Source organism: Sylvia atricapilla, chromosome 1 (assembly GCF_009819655.1).
Source record: "Sylvia atricapilla isolate bSylAtr1 chromosome 1, bSylAtr1.pri, whole genome shotgun sequence".
NCBI classification, from domain to species: Eukaryota; Metazoa; Chordata; class Aves; order Passeriformes; family Sylviidae; genus Sylvia; species Sylvia atricapilla.
In genome coordinates, this window is record NC_089140.1 from 33549829 (window position 1) to 33572014 (window position 22186).

The window sequence follows — 22186 nt, forward strand, 5'->3', positions numbered from 1 at the left end:
CCCCTAGCAATCAGTACTAAGAAGGGGGAAGCCCTAAGAGAGAACTACAGACAAAAGCCACTTGATGTCTCCGGCTGTCACCACCCAGGAGCGAGGCCGCGGCGGGCAGCTCTGCCCCTCATCGCTTGGGTAAGGACTCCCTCTCCTGGAAAAACGGCAGAAAAGGCGCGGGACAGCCACGGAGGGGGAAGGGGACAGGGACGGGAGCGGGATCCGCCCCCGCCTCCGCCCGTCCCACGAAAATGTGCTGCCACCCAGCGCCGCGGCCGCGCAGCGCAAGGCCCCGCCGGGCCCGGGCAGCGCCTCAGCGGCCGGGGAGGGCCCGTCCCCGAAAAACTGCACGGCGACGGTGGTGGTGGTGGGACTCGGAATTCTGTGATTAATAAAGAGCCATTCCGGTGGGCAGATTTATGGCGCTGCCATGTTAACAAGGGAGAAGGAGCGCTTCCAGCCCCGCTATTAACGCTTCACATTCTGTACACAATCCACCAGTACGCTTGACAAATTAAAGTAGTAAAAGATCTGAAGACTATAATCTATCATTTTAATGCTTCGCTGATAAGGCACAGAATCAATTCCAATGACTATCTCTTTAAAAAATTACAACAAAACTCCGTCCCGTTTGACGCCTATTAGAATTCAGCGTACCAGCAAATACCATCCATTAGCTAAGGCAGAGCACAACATCTTCGTTTACTGAAAGGACCCAAATCCCGAGTTCAGACTGGCGTTTCCTTTTAACCCGCAGTGTTCCCGGGCTCCGCCTGAAGCACAAACAGCACAAGCAGCTACACGGGGACGTGCACAGGCTCGGCAGCTCACGGCTGGCCGGACTTGCCTCGTGGGCGGATTAAAAGGTCTCACAAATCAACAGTCTGGGAGGACCCAAAAAAGTTGATCTTGCATGCTAATGGTAAAGCACATCTCCAAAAGAAGAGTATGTAAAGTATTAACTCTGACTTGCCCAACCGCTTGTTCACAAGTCCTTTAGTGTACTTTTTTATGTTTCAATCAATGCTTTTGATTAGCCACCAAGTTCTGGCTTTGACCCAAGAATGCAGGGAGTTGATGCTAATCCACAAAGGGTGAAGGTGAAGATCTCTGTTGCACAACCTGTGTGAGAATTCCACAAACCAGCAAGGTATCCAGATGTAACTCTGCAAAAGTATCGGTGATGTGCAGATAAAATATTTCACACTACCACAGAAAAAAAATATTTTTACCTGCAATTTAGCTTGAGTTCACTTCACAAAAATTTAATTTAATGTATTTTCAGAAATTTTCACAGAATTACCATGTCCAAGCTAGAATGGTACCAGGGCAGTATTACCACACATTTATTACACCAGCAAAAGAATTAAGTCTTCATTGCATGTCAAAAAAATTGTATTTAATAATACAATACTAAATATATGAGAAAAATAATTCACTGGCTAAAGCATAACTTAAAAACATTTGAACATACCCTGAAGACTTGAAATATTATACATAAACTACCTTCTACTTTCTGATGAAACTGTACAAGATGTACAGTGAGCATCAAAAAGTTAATGCCCATATCAATTGAGTAATAATTTACCCTTAATTTTTCTGAATCTGCAGAGCAAGAAAAGAGCAAAATTCCCTGAGAGAACACAAAGCTATGGCTGTACAGAGTGCTGCTAACGTTAAAAAAAGAGCAACAGGCACTATATGGCTGCTTGTGCCCCATATGTTAATTACCATTTATTGCAATTCTATAAAAAGTGGCTAAGAAGAACATTTCCGTAAAGTTATGATCAATTACAGTTTATAATGTTTAATATACACAAGGCAATGATCTGACTATGTTCGCTGAAACCGCAAAATGTGTACAGCGGAATCTTCTTCCCGAGGCTCGGTCTGTAAACTGCAGCTGCACACCACTCTTCATTTCAAGCACAGATTTCTCCTGATTAGGGAGAGGGAAATTGAAAGTTCATCATTAACCAAAAAAACCTCAAACATGCATATCAAACCCAGTCCAAATATCCATCCCCTTGCACAGTTTTCTGCACAGATAGATATATATACGTATTACTAAAGTAACAAAACTAAATAGAAACAACACCAATTTTATTTTTTAAAAAATCTGGAAAATGAACGGTTATTAAATATATCATCTTTTTTACCTTGTGGTTTAATATTTCATATAGAATCCCAGAAAAAAAAAAGTACTTTAATTGAACCTTCAATATATTTTGCCATAATCTTTATGTTAACAGGACTCCTACAAAGGTTCCAGGAAAGACATACTTATGAAACAGAGAACAAGGGAACATATAAGCCATTACAGAAGATTGGATTAAAATGTACTTACCCAGGCCTCTCAAATATCATACATCTCCATTATGTAGGCTTTAGGCACCAAGCCAATGGTTCCGTTCATTTCTCCTACCCACCAGCCAAATCTATCGTACTCCTAATTGAAAACAATACGCAGTATTAACCTTTAGTCTGATATAAATGCAATAGAGTTTTGTATGCAACTCCTTATGGATGCTTTCTCTTATATACAGTTATAATCATTTCAACTGAAAATTAAAACATTTTATCTTTTTGTTATAGGCGTTCACATGCAGTTAGGCAAAGGCAGAAGCTAAATTTTAAAAAGGCCACACATACTCAAGAAAATTTTTAATTATGGCCACAATTCTCTAACACCTACTAAAACAATTCTCTAACACCTACACTACCTCCTTATCCTCTGTTCATCAAAAATACAAAAACCTTGTCTTTGTAACTAAAAGCACAATGTTGACATATAACAATCAACAGGGATTCTTTTAGTATCACAAGCTAAACTCTTAAGAAACTTACCATCAACTTATTTTAAAAACTATTTTGCTCAAATGTGAAGGGAACACTATATATCTAATACGTAATATCTTTAGATGGACAAAGTCTACTATTGCTTTAGGCTTGCAGAAAATTCTACAGCAGATCTCATATTCCTGACAGATGACTAATGTACTCCTGTTTCAAATATGTTTAGGCTTAGTCAGTTAAATATGAAACAAAATGAATTATAATAGTTTAAAGAAATAATGTCTTCCAAAGGCAGTACCATGTAAGAGTATTGTGGTATTGTGGTTTATAATTATTGTAAAAATAAAATAATGTAATACTGATATGTAATTATTGTATATTGTGGTATATAATTTACTTTTTTCCTGTGAGATATTTTAAGATCAATCCTAACAATGGCTCAATAAATTGTAACAGCTGGAATTGCACACACACATATATTGAGTTACAAATGAAGCATTATTAAAACAGAGACCGTACTCAAAACTAAATTATTAGTAAGACAGAAATTACTTTGGAACAAATGTACAAAATACACAGATATCTCTGATAAGCAACATCTGTTTCTTGCTACAGTGCTCTTCTTATGAGAAGAGCAAAAGGCTCTAGGATTTTGAATTAGTGGTGCTACTGAGATGAAGCTACTATTTTGAATTGTAGGTAAAGTTTTTTGGTTATAAATAGCCAAGTGGAGCTTGAGGGTTAATGGAGTTTCATTAGAGCCCGAGCTATAATGATTTGCTGCTGGCATATTTTGCCTGGTCAAGAGTTCTCTGGGGTCCTATGAGGTGCTTAGTGTGCTCAGCTCTCTCTGCTTAACTCCGATGGCCTGCTTTCATGTGGGCTTTCTTCTTTGCCTTTTTTTCTTTTAATACTTGCATGCAGGCACACACAGTTTTATGTTTTCTAATTGTGGAAGGCTGAACATTAGTCTTCAATTAAACATTTTCTACCTTCTCTCAACAGTGAATTGGTGATTTAAAAGATTCTATCCTACTATGCATGAAATACTGCAGTAAGTGTGATTTAAAGGAAATCTACAAAAAACAAAACAAAATGAAAACAAAAAACAAACAAAAAAAAAAAAAAGCAGGAAAAACTTCATTTATTATGTGAACATGCAAGCAAGAAAGCTGCAAAAATAATTCCACTTTCTGCCCCCTTCCACTGCAAAGCAGACTGCTGGGGATGGGTTTGGTCTTGAATGTCTGGAGGTATCTGAATCTGATCTTCAGTGCACACTGCTCTCCACAGAAGGTAATAACCTTTCCCATGGGGCTTCACATTACACCCCAAATCCTTAAAGGCGAAACACTGAGGTTTATAATCTTCCAGATCAGCCTGTTTAAAAATCTATGCTTTATCTCACAATACGCTGTTTAAATATACAAACTAGATTTCAAGACTGAAGTGGGAAATTGCTGAAAGGAGCAGCACTCACGTATACTACTGGAATCTCAGCAATAAATCTCTCCAAGAGAAAGCAACAAAAGATTTTAAGCTGCTACATGGAATTCACACAGTAACTGACAAGAGTGATTAAGCAAGTTTTGCTAGAGATCAGCCAAAAAAACAAACAATACATGAAATGAGGGAAGTGGCTCAGTTAAGCAGTCATTAAACTGCATATGACAAATGGCACAGAAAAAGCCTGTGGATTACATTATCCATTGAAAATGTTCCACTTAGCAACACTACATGGACTTAGAAACAATTGTTTTTAAAGAAACAATTCAGATAGCTCAAATTAAAATTAAAAGCATGCTGCTGTTTTGAAAACTTTCTGGGTTTTGCTACTTACTTATACACCACTTACTGCTCTGGCATGAAGCTAAGTGAGAAGATGAAATGAATGTTGATGTAACAGACTAGTAAACTAATTTAAGGATTCACTGCAACCATTATACCATACAGACAATATTGCAACACAGAAGCTTTTACTTTACATTACTATTCTTTGCATGGGTCTCAAGAGCAACATGAATCCCAATTAAACTATCTGCAGTCTATAGAAGTCTGAACAAAAATATAATGCAGATACCTGGCTACCAAGAACATAAAACCTTAATTTCTGGTTTTAGAATAATTAGATAGCACTCCCTTTTAAACTGATTGAAGTACAGACATTTCTTTTTAAATTCCTAACCCCTCCTTCCTATCCTCAATAACATGAAAGAGTGCTTAACTAGTGAGGCAGATAAGCAGCCCCCCTAGTCCTTTCTTGAAGTCACACATAAAATCCAAATTGATGTATTGTTACTATCAATGTTATCAATTATAAGCTCCTTTGCAGCAATATAATTTCATTAATACACTGCTGTTGTGAGGTCCATATGTCTATTACTGCTGCTTAAGATGTGTAGAATAAAAGTCTTCAGTCCACATTTGTGGAAAATAAGGATTAATATACAGAAGGATATGAATACAGTTAGGAGTTTTATATGAATAAAAAAGTTGGGAAACACTGTGCAAGCATCAGCTTCAGATCTCAGGTACCACTGGGTTTACCATCTGGTATCCCTCACTGCATTCAGCTCTTAATATCACTGCTAACATAGGCAAGCGACTATACTTCAGAAGGACTGATAAAATAATGAAGAGTCCTTTAATCTACAGGAAACCATTGTAGTCAATTTATAAGAAATATTGCATCCCTTTGTAGGATGTGTAATTATTTTCTATTAATCATGTGCTATAAAGCTACATTATGTGGTTATTCTGTTATCACTAGAAAGAGGCCTGCAGTCAGCTCCTGACAATGTTAGGTAATTACTAACACAAAGCTTCTTTCTCCTTATGTAGAAACGCTATCAAGATCCAGAGGTGCTGTGATGCTCGCTGTATGAAAATAACTCTCCAAAGAAATTCAATAACTGCAAAATGAATTGCTCCAAGGCAAATAGAGGGATAGGAGAGGGGGGCAGGGCCAGATCCAGCCGCCCTGCAATGAGGAGAATGCACAAGTGTGCGGCCACGCTCTGCCATGTGACAGGGAGCACATTTGCCATACCAGGCAATGTTAGCAGGGCCAGGGGGAGGAGGGGGCCACCACAACCCCTCCCCCAGAAGCGAAGCACCAGGGCAATGGAATATATTATGCCAAATAATATGAAACAGCCACCTTAACAAATGACCAAATGCTTTTTGAGCTACTTCTGCATTTCCACTGCCATAGAGTGGATTATTTTTATTTTTTTTCCCCTAGCAGAAATTTATTAACCAAAGTGAAGTAATTTCACAGGGCAGGAAGGAACAGGTTATGATTTAACATTTAACATGCTGGCAAAACACTCTCTGTACAGCATGCTAGATAGTGGGGGGTAAAAAATCCCATCAGGCTCCTTAAATGCTCTCAACTGAACACACTGTGAGCAAATACTTCTCCTTGTCCCCATCCCACTCACTTGACTGCACTGATGTCAGGTACCCATGACTTCATGAGACACTGATCATAAAACCTTCTGTACTTGTGGAAAATGCAATAATTAGCAATACACTCCCTGTTTTCTACAGATATTGTTTATATCCAAGATTTTAGTCCTCTACAGAAGAGAATTTTGATATTTTGTCATATAAAATGAGAAAAATTTTATACTTGAGGATTTCCAAAGCAGTTGCTACCTTTAGAACAGTTCCTCTGCTTGTATGAGATTCTCCAGATGCTTTGCACCATATAAACTTCTACTGACTTCAGCAAAAGTTGAGAACATCTAGTTCTTGTGCAATTAGTCTCCATTGTTGAATACATATGGTATGGTTTTTCCTGTTTTTGGTGTGGGAGTTTTTATTTGTTTGGTTTTAAAAAAGAGTTGCTGAAAATTATTGTGTTTCAATGCCTTGAAGAAAAATATGGAGTTGTATTTTAAAAAACACAACCAAAGTATGTGAATTCAAGATTTTTCTCCTTCCTTCTTCTAGTGGCATTGTAAGAAATACTAACTTATGGGCTGAATACCTGCAAAATTTAAAACTTGAAAAGCAAAATATATATATAGCCTTGTTTGAGATTATAATAAGTAACCTCTACTATCAAGCTAAATATGTGTCAGAACCAGGGATAAATTTTTTGCAGAGAACATCCTAGGGTTCAATTTTGGCAAAATAATATTTTAAAACACCTCTAATTCATCCAGGAGATTCATATTAGCTAAAAAGTTTTAGAACTTCCTTTGGTGTAATTGTTGAATGATACACTATCAACCAGGGAGCAGTTTTGGCACAGAACCACATTTTCTCTAAAAGCAGAGAATGACAAATGTCTTAAATAACTGAATGAGACTTTTTCACAGGTAGTAGAGTTGTTTTAAGACAGCAATAAAATGGTCATCTTTAAAAATATAAGCACCAGATTTATTGTATGGTTGCATTATTAGGTTTTACTTCCCACAATGACATGAGAGAAAATATACAGCAATTAAAGATTTCCAATATATATCACAGTAAGCAGATGGAGTTCTGAACCAAAACTGCCTCCAGAAAACACCCCGGAACAATAGAAAGGCCATTTTATTTTCCATTAGATGACACGTGGCCAACTTTTTTTCTAATCTGATACGTAAAGGCTTACATATTATCAGTGCGCAAACCAACAGAGCTAGAGTCACTTTGCATTAGTTCTAACTAACCTTCTGTTCAAAGGCCTTCACTGTTGTCTCCCAACATGAACTTACTGCTGTTCCACCCCCAACCTGTAAAGATTAAAACTAAACAACCCAGGAAAAATGTAATGTACCACTGAGTATTGCATTTTAGATTTGATCAGGAGCATCCCACTGAACTGACTCTCCTAAAGCTCCCCACCTTCCCCCCACTGGTTCCCTTTGCAGAGCAATCAGCCTCAAAGCACACACACTACATTTATTTCAGATGAAGCTAAAATGGAAGATGCACTTGAACGTGTTCCAAACATTAATGTATTCTTATTCCACAAAACCAGGCTAGACCTCTTTGGACATCAAACAGCTTGGAAAACGCATGGTGTGGACACCATGGCTCAAGCACTAAGTGTTTCACTCTGCAAATCTGCTCCTGTTGGTACTCCCTATTTAATAGAAGAGTCATAGGCAGTATGGCCATGGAACAGAAATCACAGATCTCAGTATGATCACCCAGAAAACAACCTGACAAAATAAAACACTTAGGATTTTAATATATCTTTCATCTCTTTTGGGAAAAAATACTGAATAAATACATTTTATTGATATTATACAGATAGTGAACAAAATGTTCACAGTGATTCTGAAACAGCTGCACGGTTAAGTTGCACCTTTATTTTATAAGCAGTAACCTGAACTGTGGAGATTCAATGTTTGTCTTTTTACTAGGCAAAAACCACAGGTTGAGATGTGAGCATTTTAACATTTATTGTATTGAAAGAACAAAGATCTACCACACATGAAACCTACAACCATTGAATATAAAGTAACCTAAGCACCAAGTTAACACTCTACTTTCACAAAAAATTCTGGAGCAAAAGATTGTCATAGATGAGGTTTCTATGAATCATAAATACCAGAGTGAGCAGCACTGTTATGCAGTGAAATAATAATGATAAAGGAGAATTCCAGTTTAAGATATAATTTCTGATTTTGAAGTATTTTCTATTTTAATACAAATATAAATAAGAAGTATATTAAATTAGTTTAATGTTAAGAAATGTCAGTAGTCCCACTAAGCAGGTGCCCAGAAAAATATCGAGGTAAATTTTCACTATTACTTGTATTTGGCTGATGAAACTGTGGAACTTCGTAACACAAAACATACACCTAAAGCAAACAAACAAGTGTTGCACTTGCATAAATTGCCCATACAAAACTTAGGAAAAAAATAGAACTACTTCCATCCACAGTTATCTTTGTTTCTGGAAATTGATTTCTTGAGTAGAGCTATGGAAGATTTATAAAAATGATTGCTATACTATGGTCTGTTTTCCCATTTATCACGTGGGCTTGAAAGCAAAGGCAAGCCCGTAAATGAGCAGGAGTTAAGAGCAATCATCCTTTTAGAAAACAGGTCTACAAAGTATTGCATTTCTAACAGTCAATATTAACTAATAAATGTTATTAACAAGTCTATTTATCAGTTCAGCTATATTTTTTAATTACAAAATGGAATAAGGGTATATAGTTTTCTGAAAGTTCACACTATTCATAGCTTAAGTGATTAAAGCCAATTGAATAGTCAAGAATATTACAAATTAAAATAATAGTAACAGTATATCTGTACAGATACATTGATCAATTAATCTGAAATGTTAACTGCGTTTTTAAATAAAGTTAACCACTACTATTGTGATAGCTCTGTTAATTCTGCTCAGATCAAAAACTCAAGTTTTGAGGGAAACTTGGTAGAAAAACCTAGAAAAAAGTTGTGAGGCTTTTGGGGGTTTTTCGTAAAAGCCCACAGGAATGCTTCTACACAAAAGCCACAACTGACATAAATATTTAGAAAATGGCTTGAATAGTTTTTGAATACACCTTTAAAACAAGAAAAACATGCTTTTCTACAGTAACTCCACTACTTGGTCATAGGTATCTCTCTTGACAGACTGTGAGCTCATGCTCATTGCAATAACACTGAGTTTTGATGCTCATGTAAAAGCAAATTCTGAGGATTTGTCTTTGCATAATATTTAGCTATTTCTGGAAGTAAACACTGCCAAACTGAAACCATGCTCATTTGTCTAAAAGACATTTACTTAGAAACTTATATGTAACATATTGCTCCTCTTGCTTTATTTAAATTCTATAAATGCTCAAATTTGCTAAACTGGTTCATAATTACTTCTCTTATACTAATGATCTCATTTCTTGGAAACAAATAGTTGCTTTCCCCCTAATTTCTAAACAGGTATGAGAAAAGCTGGTAAAAATATAATGCTTTGGCATAACTGTTGCTGGGAGAGATGAATATCTATCTTACCACGTTCATCAGAGCAGGCTATACCATTTATATTTCACTGTAAAACAAAGAACTATTACATGTTGCACAAATATGCCCGATATTTTGTTAATGCTTCACCCTTCCTACTATAACATGGCTATACCCGTACTTACTTCCTTATCAGCAAAATGTGATTTTCAAGAGTAATGTTCCTGGCTGACATATGATAGAAAGGCAATAAAGCCACAGCTAGGTTCAGCTGAAGCTGAATTTATGACACCATTTTGGATGCATACACATCGCCCCCCCGTCAGTACCTGCATCTCTCATTTTCAACCACTAGATGGTGTGAAAAAATAAAAAAATTGCTTAAGATTCCTGCCGACTGCCACAAAATCCAAGTATTAATATAGTGGATCAGGAAATATTTTAGAAGAAAAGTCTTGACCCACTTCAGGATGGTTAGGCTCACTTTTCCTTTGGTTATATTTTCACTTACTGGACAAAGAGTTCATAAATGATTAGGCCTTGAAACTGAATCAAGTGGAGGGTTAAGACAGATAATTCTCTGGCACTTTCCCCTCCAAGGACCCTAAATTCCAAACTGACAGTAGCAGCCAACACTCATTTTTCTGAAAAAGCTGTAACAATCTTTAAGCGAAACAGGGCTGAATTTTCTGGGCTGTATTTTGGAGTAGAAATCATTCCCACAGAGAGAGGCTCTATATATCTGGAGCAGCAGCCAGCCTGCTTCAAGGACCGATTACGGATTAATCACGGCACGGCAACACGACAGTTGATATACACAGGACAGCTTAAGCTACTGTTTTTCTATTTTGCTCCATTTTTTAAATTAAATTTCTCACTCTTTTGGGGTAGGAGTAGCAAACAATTTTTTTCACCTACAAGCTGAAGATTAAGATTTTATAGTCCCCATAATGTACCCGAAGAGCACAACCCACAAAGAGGCCAAACTCGTGGAATCCATTCACTCACTGGCTTTTGGGGGGGAGCGAGAGGGGGAAGAGGTGGTTATTTTAAATTAGTACAATTCTTCAGTGCTTAATAACTGTTTGAAAGTTTGCCCAATCCACAAGCTTTATTCAGCCTTTAGTAATGCAATTCAGTTATTAGTTTAAGTGACAATGAAATACCTCAAAAGACATACATGGTCAAATTAATATTAGTAATACATCTTCTATATTTTTATATAGGACTATGCTTCTATCTATAAATCTTAAATTTATTTAAAACAGAAGCTGTTACATTTATTATCCAGAAATGTAGTTAAAAGTATCACAGAAGATTTAAAGCAGTTGTGACAAAACTCAATTTGAAACTAGGACAAACAGATGCCTTTAGCTTTCATGTATGTTTGTGTATTTCAGTGACCTACAATATTTTACGTATTGAGCAGCAATTAGATCGACACGTATTTTAAAAAGAAGTTTTTTTTCAATGAGAACTTTAGAAGCTCAGCTTTTTTTTCTAATACGTGAGGAAAACAGAAACTTCCTCTGATTAATTGTTCAGAAGTAGACTTCAATGGACCATGAGATATGTATTTTAACAGAGGTTTTGTTTTTGTTGAGGAGGTCAAGGAAAAATCTGAAAATTAACCAACATTAAAACAAAATAAAACTTCATGCCTTTACTCTTTAGTGCCAATTCAGATGAGAGAAATTATATTTCTCATTTGCTTTGCAAACAGAAATGTAGTAAAAAATGCCCAAATCTGTCAGAGCAAACAAATTTGGAATCTGAGCTCTCAGAACAATAACAATATACATACAAAGATGAAAGCATAGTTCAAAAAAACAAACCATCTTCTGTAGCAAGATCCCAAAAAAGTCAGAATCAGCAGAGTCAGGAATATGAAACAGGAAACAAAAAACATAACATACAAGATAACTTAAAATTCTACAAGGTTAACTTCTACAAGCAGAAAGTACATTGTCTCCTGTTAAGTCAGTTAACAAATGGTAGCCAAGATATAACAAGTAAATAAACATGCTTTAAAGTTAATTCCTGTTACATGGCTATGTTTTAATTGTGATTATAGTTCATTTGACAAAATAATTAATTGCAGTGAGTATCTGATTGCAGACAAAGGATCTTAAAGGGAGTGCCAATTTCCCCCCACAGAACTGTGGGAATGTGCCCTTGTGCCATGGCTCTCTTTTCATAACCATGCAGCCCCAGTAGTGTCTCATACCTTGCTGATAATGTAGATAACGTCACCACGTTTAAATGTCAACTCATCACTTTCATCTCCTGTGCAGTCCCACAAACCTTGATAGAAATTGGCATAATCTATATTTTCGCTATCTGCAAAGAAAACAGCATCTAATTATAAAACAATCAAGATTGAGGATAACAAAAGTTACTCTTTAAATCTCCAGATAGTACAAAGCAATTTATTAGCACACATTTCTTATTCCTCTTTTCAGAAACAGCTCCTTCGTGCCATGAAAGCAAGTGAAAAATAAGTTTAATGTGCAAGCCCTTCACTGGCAAGTTGCATCACTGAGAGACATGTAGCTACAAGTTTTCAAAGCATTTTTCAAAGCTGCAACTTAAAGCAGCTATTTTTCCTCTACCAGTATATTTCTAGCAAGCCATATATGTATCCCAACTTGAAACTGATAAAACTGCTAGAATATAATTAATAATGATCGGTGAAAGGAAGCAAAAGTATTTTGTGATACACTCCCCCTTTCTCCTGTTCCAACAAAATTAAATAGCTTCTCTGAGAACCTATGAGATAATCCTTGATTCTTCCTTCTGAAATATTGGAGAACTTGGAAACTGTTGCTGAAGCTGCATTTCAAAAATATTTGTGTCAGCTCCAATTTAGGACATTAAGCCCTGGCTAAACGTGCAACTACACTACAGTCATAAACTCATCCTTCTAACAGCATAAGCACAATGGATGTGCTGTGTTCAAGCTGCCATACAGACCATTAACTGATTGATTATTTAGCACTCTTTGCTCTGTAATACGGCAATAACACAGTAATAAATGCTTTGTCATACATTTACAATACAGAGTACATCTATTGAAACACAGCACTCACACACAGTTAAATACACTGGGTGCTTCTGTTGCTCTGCAAACTATTTCCTGTTTTTAATTCCATGAGAATGGAGTGTGATGAGTTAATGCAAAAAGAATGTAAGCAATACCACTAAGATGACCGGTTACATTATGTATACACTAACCAGACAGAATGTATATGTACTAATAATTTACATCACTGGAAAGCTATCTTCTAATTCTGATAACATAAATATCACTGAACTGGCTGGATCAAGGCTGTCATCCTAGTTTTGTTATATGATCCTTGAACTGCAGGCTTGCTGGTTATTCCAACATACACCAGTTACATTTGCATGTCATTACCACTCTACACCATTATTTATAGTTTACAATTTAACCATGATTGGTTCATTTTACTACAAAAAAAAAAATCCTTCTAAAATATCAAGTATCAGGAGATAGAAAGCATCACACTATAAAATAATAGTGGTATTCAACTTGTGTTCATCTCTATTTTGGCAAGTAGTTATATCTGAATTTTAATATTCTCTGTATGAGCAAGAAGAGCTTGTTTTCTCTTTCTCCATTTCAGCCTGTGTTCTGTGCAATCTTGTTTGGGTGGCAATACTGTCATAAGGCTGAATATTCACAACCTTCAATTCAAAGCTGCTATGCCAGTTACCCACCATTTAGTTTTCCATAAACTGGTGATTACAAGCTACAACTTGTTGTGTAGCACTAGGGGGCGTTCTGGCTGCCAGGGCCCAAAATCTGTCCTCATCCCAAAGGCAACAATTGGTACCCGTATGAAAGCTCACAATCATTCAGAAATAACAGATTTGGTTATTTAAAAATGCACAGACATAATCATTTCAACATGAAGGCATAATCAGTTTGAAATGTTGCACCTCCAGATTTTGGCCCTTCCTGTTTTTCACCTCATTATTCACCAATTTAGCATTGGACAATTACAAACAAAACACAAGTTAGCACAAAATTAATTTGTGATAAATCAGAATCAGAATCTCTCCTTGGTCACTTCTTACTGTACTGATCACAGTTCTCAACTCTGTGTGTAAACAATAACCTAAGTCCACATGAGGAAAAAAAGATTCTAAATTAATACAAATAATAGTATTTGGTATACCCCACCTCTCAAATCTTTCATCAGTTGGCTTATTGATTTTGTTTAAAACACATTAATCAGGACTTTTATTTTTTCAGAACATCACTGAAACAAATCATGACTTTTCACACTGACCTTTACCACTTTGAGCTCTGCTCTTACCTTTACGTACCTGAAGTAACTCCTGTTAACACTAAAGTGAGTTGCAACAGAAGAGATCAAACAGTGTGTGAGACATCTCTCCCTTTATGTTCATCAGGAGCATTTATTTAAGTTTTAAAGTGGAAAGCAACTCAATTAATAATGTGAACGCACTGGAAAGATGCATTTTAAAATAAGCTTATTTCAACAGTGAAGATACTGACCAAAGATGAACCATGGCTCTGTGCCCTCATTTGTGTTCAACATCAGATAGGGTTGTTCAAATCAGAAAGCCACATTTTTCAGAGAACTATACTCCAGTATACCAGAAACAAAAAACATGGAAAGAAAGTGGCAGTGCAAGTTTGTGAACAACTGTGCTGGTCTTTCAAGAAGTGTTAATTTCAAATCTGAAATCCCCTCTCATGTCCACCAGCAGCTCAAGTTTATCCACATTCTGTAAGGGCAGCTACCTATACATAAAAGACAATTGTAAATGTAACTTCAGACTTTATACACCTAAAGTAAAAAAGGCTTCATAAAATGATTCATAGTGCTTACAAACACAGGTGTAGAATGAAAGAAAAATACCCCAAAAACGCTGCAAAAACCTCTGCAAAACATAAGCCCACTCATTCTTACTTTGGTCACTTTCAGTTTGAGAAGACCTTGACAAAATTCCTTTATTCCATTCTGCAGAATGGTATAAAATAAAACCAGGAGGTCTGAGTAAAGAAATTTGGTATTTAAATGGCAGTGAAATAATGTGAAGCTTCATAAACACATGTAGTACCTGAAAACAGCTGGATTGAGAATCAAGAACTTACATGCCCATAATAGTTCAAATTCAAAAGGTATTGATTTGCTGATGTTACAATCACTCTCTTTAAGTTTTTAAGGCACATGACTTTAAAATGTCCTGTGCCTTAAAAATACTATGATGACAGAATTGCTAAACTGAAGTGTATTGCATTTTGAAGGTGTGGTCACTTGGCTGCAAAGACAAATAAGACATCAAGTGTGTCACTGAGGGCAGAAAGCAGTTTGGTTTTACCTACCCACTGATTTTAAGGTTACCAAGAATTAGGTGAGTAGGGTTTTGGATAGGTTGTTTCTCCAGTAAATATTTCTTTCATTCCAGGACAGCTACCTGGATGAACTACTATCCCATCGTTTCCAGTACTCTTCCTAAAAGAATTCCTTATGGTTTACTTCTGCCATCTCTGTTTTTCCAGTAACAGCAATAGCAACAGTGGATATTTTTGTTCAATATACTGATGAAAACACTTCAGAGTTATTTTGACAGATCAAAAGGCAGTGGCTGCCAGCCTCTCTGACAGTAGTCTCAGACTGCTTATTTCACTGAAAAATACTGGCATCTGACAACACATGCTTGAAGAAAGAAAGGTGAACAGTTCAGGTAAAAAAAAAATCTGACAAATATATCACTCAAGCATGCATCTCAAATATTTGACTATTTAAAACTTACGAATGCCCATGGATTACTCGGGGCGGGGGGATTATAATAATACTCTAACAACCACAACAGACGGAAAAGAAGAACCAAACCACAACTTGAAAAACAGATTATTTGTACATATTTCAGAGGGATTTAAGCGTGCTGTCCCACTGCAGCCTAAGCCAATCTAACTATAGGTTGTTTAATTTATGCCCCCTACCTTGTGAGGATTTTTGCAATTCCCATTTCTGAGCACAAACCTGACAGAACACTAAACTGACCAAAACAAAAGCGTGAATTACAACCTAAATATGAAAATGCACCACACAATAGGATAAATGTGACTGTGCCTGATTTACCTCAGTCATCCATTTTAACACTAATTGCAGGTAAGTTAGCAAACCCTACTATGGTAGCGACTTAGAACCAGTAGTTTTATCTGCTTGTATATTCTTTGTGAAATGACGGAATACATGTGAATATTTTCCATTTACAGCTGTGGTCCACTGCCTAGTATATTAAAGGCTTGCCATTCTGACTCATGTTCCTCAACTCTTGGTAAGATTTTTCAAAAGTAAATAGTACCAGATTTGAAGATTACTTAAAAACATTTGAAAAAGACAAACTGTAGCCCCTTTTGCTAATGATGTGCTCCATATTTACCATAGTAAAGGCTTAAAAATGGAGGAACAGATGAAGTTCAAAATTAATGCTACCAGAATGAGTGTCTTACACAAGTGATCTAGACTCTCAGTTTTGATTCTCAATCACCAAACAAGGCAAGCCCTGTTAAAGAATCCAGTTATTTGTTTGCTCTGATGATGTCCTAAACTTCAAAAAAATGCCAGTTTATTTACTTGCCCTTTATCCCACATGCCAGACAAAAAAAAAAATTAAATAAGGGCAAAACAACTGTAGTGTATTTATTTGGACTCACACTCTAATCTATTCCAAGATGTTCAGTTTAATCTTTTTCACTTCCCTTCTTCTGTTCCTTAGTTACCCTAAAATCAACATATTTACACTGATAAAGAAAAAATAAAAAAGAAAAAGACACTGAAATAGTGATTGTGGAAATGATAATGTGTAGACAATCATAACAAAAAAGACCCACCAAGCCATATTATATAACTGAAACTCTTCAGTGCTTTGGTATTTTTAAATTATTAGGTCACTAGCAATTAATGCAAAACTATCCAACAGCAAGAGTCAGCACCAAAACCAACAGAATAAAAAGAACTCGAGTGTGAAAGTTAATTGAAGTAGAAATATGTTAGGGCAAGAAAAGAGTAGGAAAAAAAAGAAACTGTTTTTGCACTAATCAGCTTGAGCTCACAGACAATTTGCAGAATATTTCTGTGAGTTCAGGTTTAGTAAAGCTAGGCAATAAACTAAACTTAAGAATGCTTGTGATGTTTGTGTGGAAAATCATAAAATATCCTCAAGTCATGTCAGATATTTATGATGTAATGCCTATCAGAAATACTCATCTCAACTCAGGCCTAAAAGTCAAACAAATTTCCAGTGTTAAATAGTGAACTGTGTAAGATCAGATCACAAAACTATTGCTTGAAATGAACCTGCCATCTGGGGGGAACTGCTATGGTATTTTCAGTGACATTAGACAAATACTAATAAGACTGATAAGGCTGTTCTCATAGCAATTACAACTTTTCAAAAATGCAGATGCTAAGGTTTTGGTTTTTTAAAAGTATGACCAATTAGAACTTCAGGAAGGTACATTAGTGAAAAAAAAAAAAATGATGCTGGCAACTTTATAATTGGATTGACCCCACGCTCCATTATGACAACATACTCTTATAATTACAGTAATGTCTAAATGAGTACTAAATATTAAGGTTGTAATGAGTCATGTTGTTTTACACGTTTTAACAGAGCACAATGCTAACAGCATCTGATGGCTTGGCTCTTGTTTCCTTTCCAAGAAAAACAACCCAAAACTCCTCACAGCAACCTGTTCCTGGCTTTCCTGTATGGGTCAGGAAATCAGGCCTCTGTTTCCTCTCCACATGTTGCAACAGGAAGAGCACTGCAGAGCTACTTCCTAAAGGAACTCTTCTTGCCCACCCCTTCCTTGACAGCCCTGAAAGAATTATGTGTATTATGTACGACGGGGGAAGGAGAGCCAGATTGCATGTCAGTGCAGGTCACAGTTACAATGCAGCAGATCTCAGAAAGGTGTAAGGTCTGATAAGAGGCAAGTCTTCTCTACTTGCTCTGTCAAATCACCAATAGTTTATCTAAAGGTCTGTGCCCTTGAAGCACAAAAATATATTGTTTTTAAGCATAACTGGAAATACCTTTCTATCAAGAAAAGTTGTCTGACTATGTGACTTTACATGGTGCATGCAGTTATTTTTCCACTCCCAGAGATCATTAGCACAAGGGCGCTCTGCCAAGCTAAAGCTGAGAGAATATCCTTCACAGCCTTTCTGGGCATTTGTGTCCTTTTCCAATTTTTATGCTGCTGTCACTGGACTCTGGCATTTCTTACCCGATTCATTTGCTTTCTCTGGTAATCATATGCAATGAAGATATGCATGGCCAACATTTAAACAGGCTGCAGATCAATTAGTGGTCTTAAGTTTATCTGATTTTTATCAAAGAAGACAGAGCTTTGGGTCGATTGTCAGAGCCTGTGTCAAGTTGACCTTTTCAGAGACGTCTACATTGCCAGTCCCTTGGGCAACTTGTTGTCCCCTGTTAGTCTCTGAATGGCAGAAGTCTGTTCTGCTCAAGCACAAAGTATACACAGATGTCTATATTACATTCTTATAGGTTTGACAGCAACTGCATGTTGTATCTATAAACTGTCCTTTAGCAGTGACACTTCCTCAATGATGATAAGCTAATTTATGCAACTAAATCTCCTTTGTGCAGAAATGAAAGCTAATTGAGTCATTACAAAGTAATTCAGGAAGGAATACCTTGTATAAATTGGCTTACTTTATAAATCCTTCTCAAGTGGTTTTCATGCATCCTAAGTGGTGCTTAAGCAGTTTTGCTGCCATCACATACCCAGGTAAAAAAGACAGCTTTACAGAGCTATAAAAACATTATTTTAAAACAGCAAATGGAAGAGAAAATAAAATAAAGGTAAAAAGAAAGTGTATACGCATAAAGAGGAAAGATTTTAATTACCTGAAACAGTGGTAACTTTCTCCTCATTGCTGTCATTGCTCTCATTGCTTGGCACTTTAGCTTTTGAAGAAAGACGTTCTTCTGCAAAAGACACATAACTGCAAATGAAATTCTGAAGGGTCACCTCAGCTGACAGGAATTACAGCCCACATCAGCCTGAAAAGCACACTCTATATTTCCATATTGCAAGCCTTGTTTACTATTTTGCGCTTATACAGAAGTTGGAACATTGTTATTTCTGTGGTTTCCGCCATCCATCCAAACACTCCAGAGCTTGCTTTAAAAATCTCAGTTGTGAACATCTGTTTCCCTTTTCCCTCTGGTCTGAATGCAGTCATATAGAGTTGCAGTTCTGCTGATTTTCTGTCATTCCGAGAAAATTAGAATGAGAGTCCTCTTCTGCTGCATACATTTCTTGCCAGAAAAGGAAACCAAGGTGTGAAAAAGTATCCCCAGCCCAAGCGATAACTCTGAGAGCAGTATGCAATGAAAGCAGATGACATCTTACCTTCAACACTGTCCTACAGACACAGCAGCTCAACACCTGCATGATGGGAACACAGCCACTACAGATGCCATGCCCTTCACTGCTCCTGCCCACTGTGCCTGACCATGGTTTTAAGCAAGCCAGACTCCATCAAATGACTTAGTGCACGTTTAAGAGACAAGAAAAGAGAAAACCTGGCAGTGATCAGCTCTAAAGCATGTTTGCTGGCTATAGCAGGCTTGGAACACTGAAATCCCCACAGGCAATTCCGAAAGATGAGCTCCATACTTCCTGTCTGGCACAGACATTGGACTCTCTCATGTCCAGACCCTCACTTGACTATATCCACACTCCACTCAGTACAGGGACACCAGATCTGCTCCTGACATTTCCCAGTCAACAATTCTGTTGATGATGTAAAAAAGGGGGAACAAACTTTCAGCTGAATCCTATCTTTAGATTCATAAGGAAGTAGAAACGAATTTATCTTGGAATTTACAGTATATCAAAACTGATAAGGCTGCTGTACTGAATGAGGAAATAGTATCTTGATAAACCTACTTCTCAAACATGAATTGACTTTTAATACATTTAAACTATCTGGCTTTGCTACTCATCACATCTTATACAGATAGTCAAGCTTCTTTTTAAGATACACATTTCAGCAACTAATTTTGATATTTTACTAATGACAGACAACAGATAAAGTACTCACAGTGTTTAAAATGTTCCTCTTTGTGCAACTCTTATGTAATTGCCCATTCACTTTGACAAAGAGTGAATTTTATATCAAGAGTTCAAAGGATTTTTAGTCTTGTAAAAATTTAATCTAGCCACAAGACTGTTCCTGCAAACATTAAAGCAGATGTTTAAAGCACAAGAGTAGACCTGTTGGAATGAGTATGCATAATTGTTGCTAACCTCTACACACAGTCCTACAAATATTGCAATTACATCATAAGATCCACTCTACAAAGAGCTCTGAAATTCTGCCCTACTAAGCCAGCAAGATTTTTTGTTCTTGCATCTTGACTAGTTAAAAATCTGGTCAAAATTAATATAAACTATTTTTTAAGCCAAGATAGGGGGGAAAGAATAAGAAAAAAAATTCCTAGCGATAGAACAGGAGATATCTGAAGCTGTAGTACACACAAAACACTCTAAAACATGTACTGCATTCATATGTTTAAATGTATTCCCCTACTTGGCATTAATGCGTTTCCAAGTATGCTCGTCTGTGTATTTTAAGAACTCACAGTTGAGTATAAATGACAAAAATGCATCCCTCTGTGCTGTCCAGAGCACTAGGAGGCACTGTCATTCTGTGGGCTCCCTAGCATGGTTACACCCCTCACACAGAGTAGTACCCCAGGATCAGTCACATTTTCTAGAATTGCTCTCTTTTCCCAGAAAAAAACACCTTCATCCAACACACACAGTATTATATGATTCTTTCATTAAATAGATGTTGATATTACATGTTACTGAATGTTTGGACCTAAATCAGTTGCTATGTTGAATGTCCTATGGATTTTAACTCTATCACTTGTCATGATCATCAGACTAGTTTAAATTGAGGACTGACTCCAGTAGAGGGTATCTCAGCTAAGGTAAAGCAGCAGCAGAGGTTTGAAGAGACTTTTTTGTAAGATAGAGCTGAATAATGCATGTAAACTGCATTGTGATTTCACAGAAAATATTTAAAATATATTTATTCTTCTGAAAAATTTATTTCCTAGAAACAAGAGTTGACCAGATCTACACCTGAAGATATGAAAATGTCTGAATCAAAGCTCTTTGAATTCCAAAAGGTGCCAAATTCAAGCAAAACCTCACCATATTTGCACACTGGTTTGGATCTCAACCATCCCCATTTATCCCACCTTGCTTTACTCTACAGAGTTATCACAGAGATGACAAAGTTTCAGGTACAATTAGACTGGAAGAGGCACTCCAGAAGCATTCTGGACATGTTCCAGCTGCTAATGGGCATTCAGTCCGTGGTACCAGGCTGAAATGACTGCAAAGGAAACCTCCTCTGAAATATGCACAACAACCATCAATGGTCCTTGGCACAAATCAAGCTTTATGAATTTATTGCAAATGGTTCACACTATTTGCTAATGCAATCGTGCTCAGAGAGGAGCAGTTGTAGTAGGCTTGGCTTAGGGTAGTGAAAAAGAACCTGTGGTGTGTAACTCATGTTTTCTGGTATTATGGCCTGAAGCAGTGACTATGTGCAGGCGGTGTCCTTTAAACACAGCAACCTCGATTACCTTAGGAATTACAGCTGCAGTCTGATGCAACATGCATAACTTTGTGTTGCAACATGGCATAGAGCCAAAAGATGAAAAATAAAATTTAAAAATACAGTAGAAATACTTCTGGGGTTTTTAAGATACTGTATATAAGAAGTCATGCATACCTTTAAAATAACCTGTTCCAGTTTTTCCTCTGTACATCATTTTCGCACCATCACTATCACTGTAGAGAGAAAATACTCTTTTCTGCCTTCTCACTATGTCAAAATGAGACTAATCTACACTAATCAAACCAATGAACTCTTCCAGAGCTGTAGAACCTAAGAACCCCTGAGATACAGATTATGTTCTGCACTGTGCTGATACTTACAGACCTTAACAGCAAACAATCTACAAAATTCTTGTAACAATGCAACAAGGAACTGACTGTATTCGTTAAAGGTTTTTTACAATTAGTCCATGAAGGTTGTTGAAAATTTACTTTTTCAATTTGCATTTTGAAGAAAAAACAGAAAAATAATCACCCAACCACATATGATTCTACCATCCACAAAATTTTAAAAGTAAACAATAAATTCTACACATGCTGAGGTTTTTTACATGAATCCAATAATTTTTTTCCCTTCCAATTTCTTTTTCTTAAGGGAGGAAGGAAAAAAGATTGGACTACTTGAGTATAAAACAGATAAGAGTTTGGCTTGAACTGTGCATTCCTCCATTGGAATGTGGTATCTCCATGATAAACATGCATAAATTTAGCAGTTTCCTCTAGTAACATGTTACCTAACCATCTTTTTACATT

At 36.7% G+C, this 22186-nt stretch overlaps 1 protein-coding gene across 2 annotated transcripts in view; it reads right to left on the reverse strand.

Annotated features, from left to right (window-relative positions):
• Positions 1 to 523: 523 nt before the first annotated feature.
• Positions 524 to 22186, reverse strand: part of SKAP2 (src kinase associated phosphoprotein 2) — a 119624-nt gene continuing 97961 nt past the window's right edge. For both annotated transcript variants that reach the window (XM_066319072.1, XM_066319079.1), the window contains 4 exons: positions 18637 to 18717; positions 11924 to 12036; positions 2339 to 2440; positions 524 to 1930 (listed from right to left, as the gene is read on the reverse strand). In XM_066319072.1, coding sequence (XP_066175169.1) covers positions 2348 to 2440; positions 11924 to 12036; positions 18637 to 18717 — 287 coding nt within the window. In that variant the 3' untranslated portion in view covers positions 524 to 1930; positions 2339 to 2347. The remainder of the gene's footprint in view (positions 1931 to 2338; positions 2441 to 11923; positions 12037 to 18636; positions 18718 to 22186) is intronic.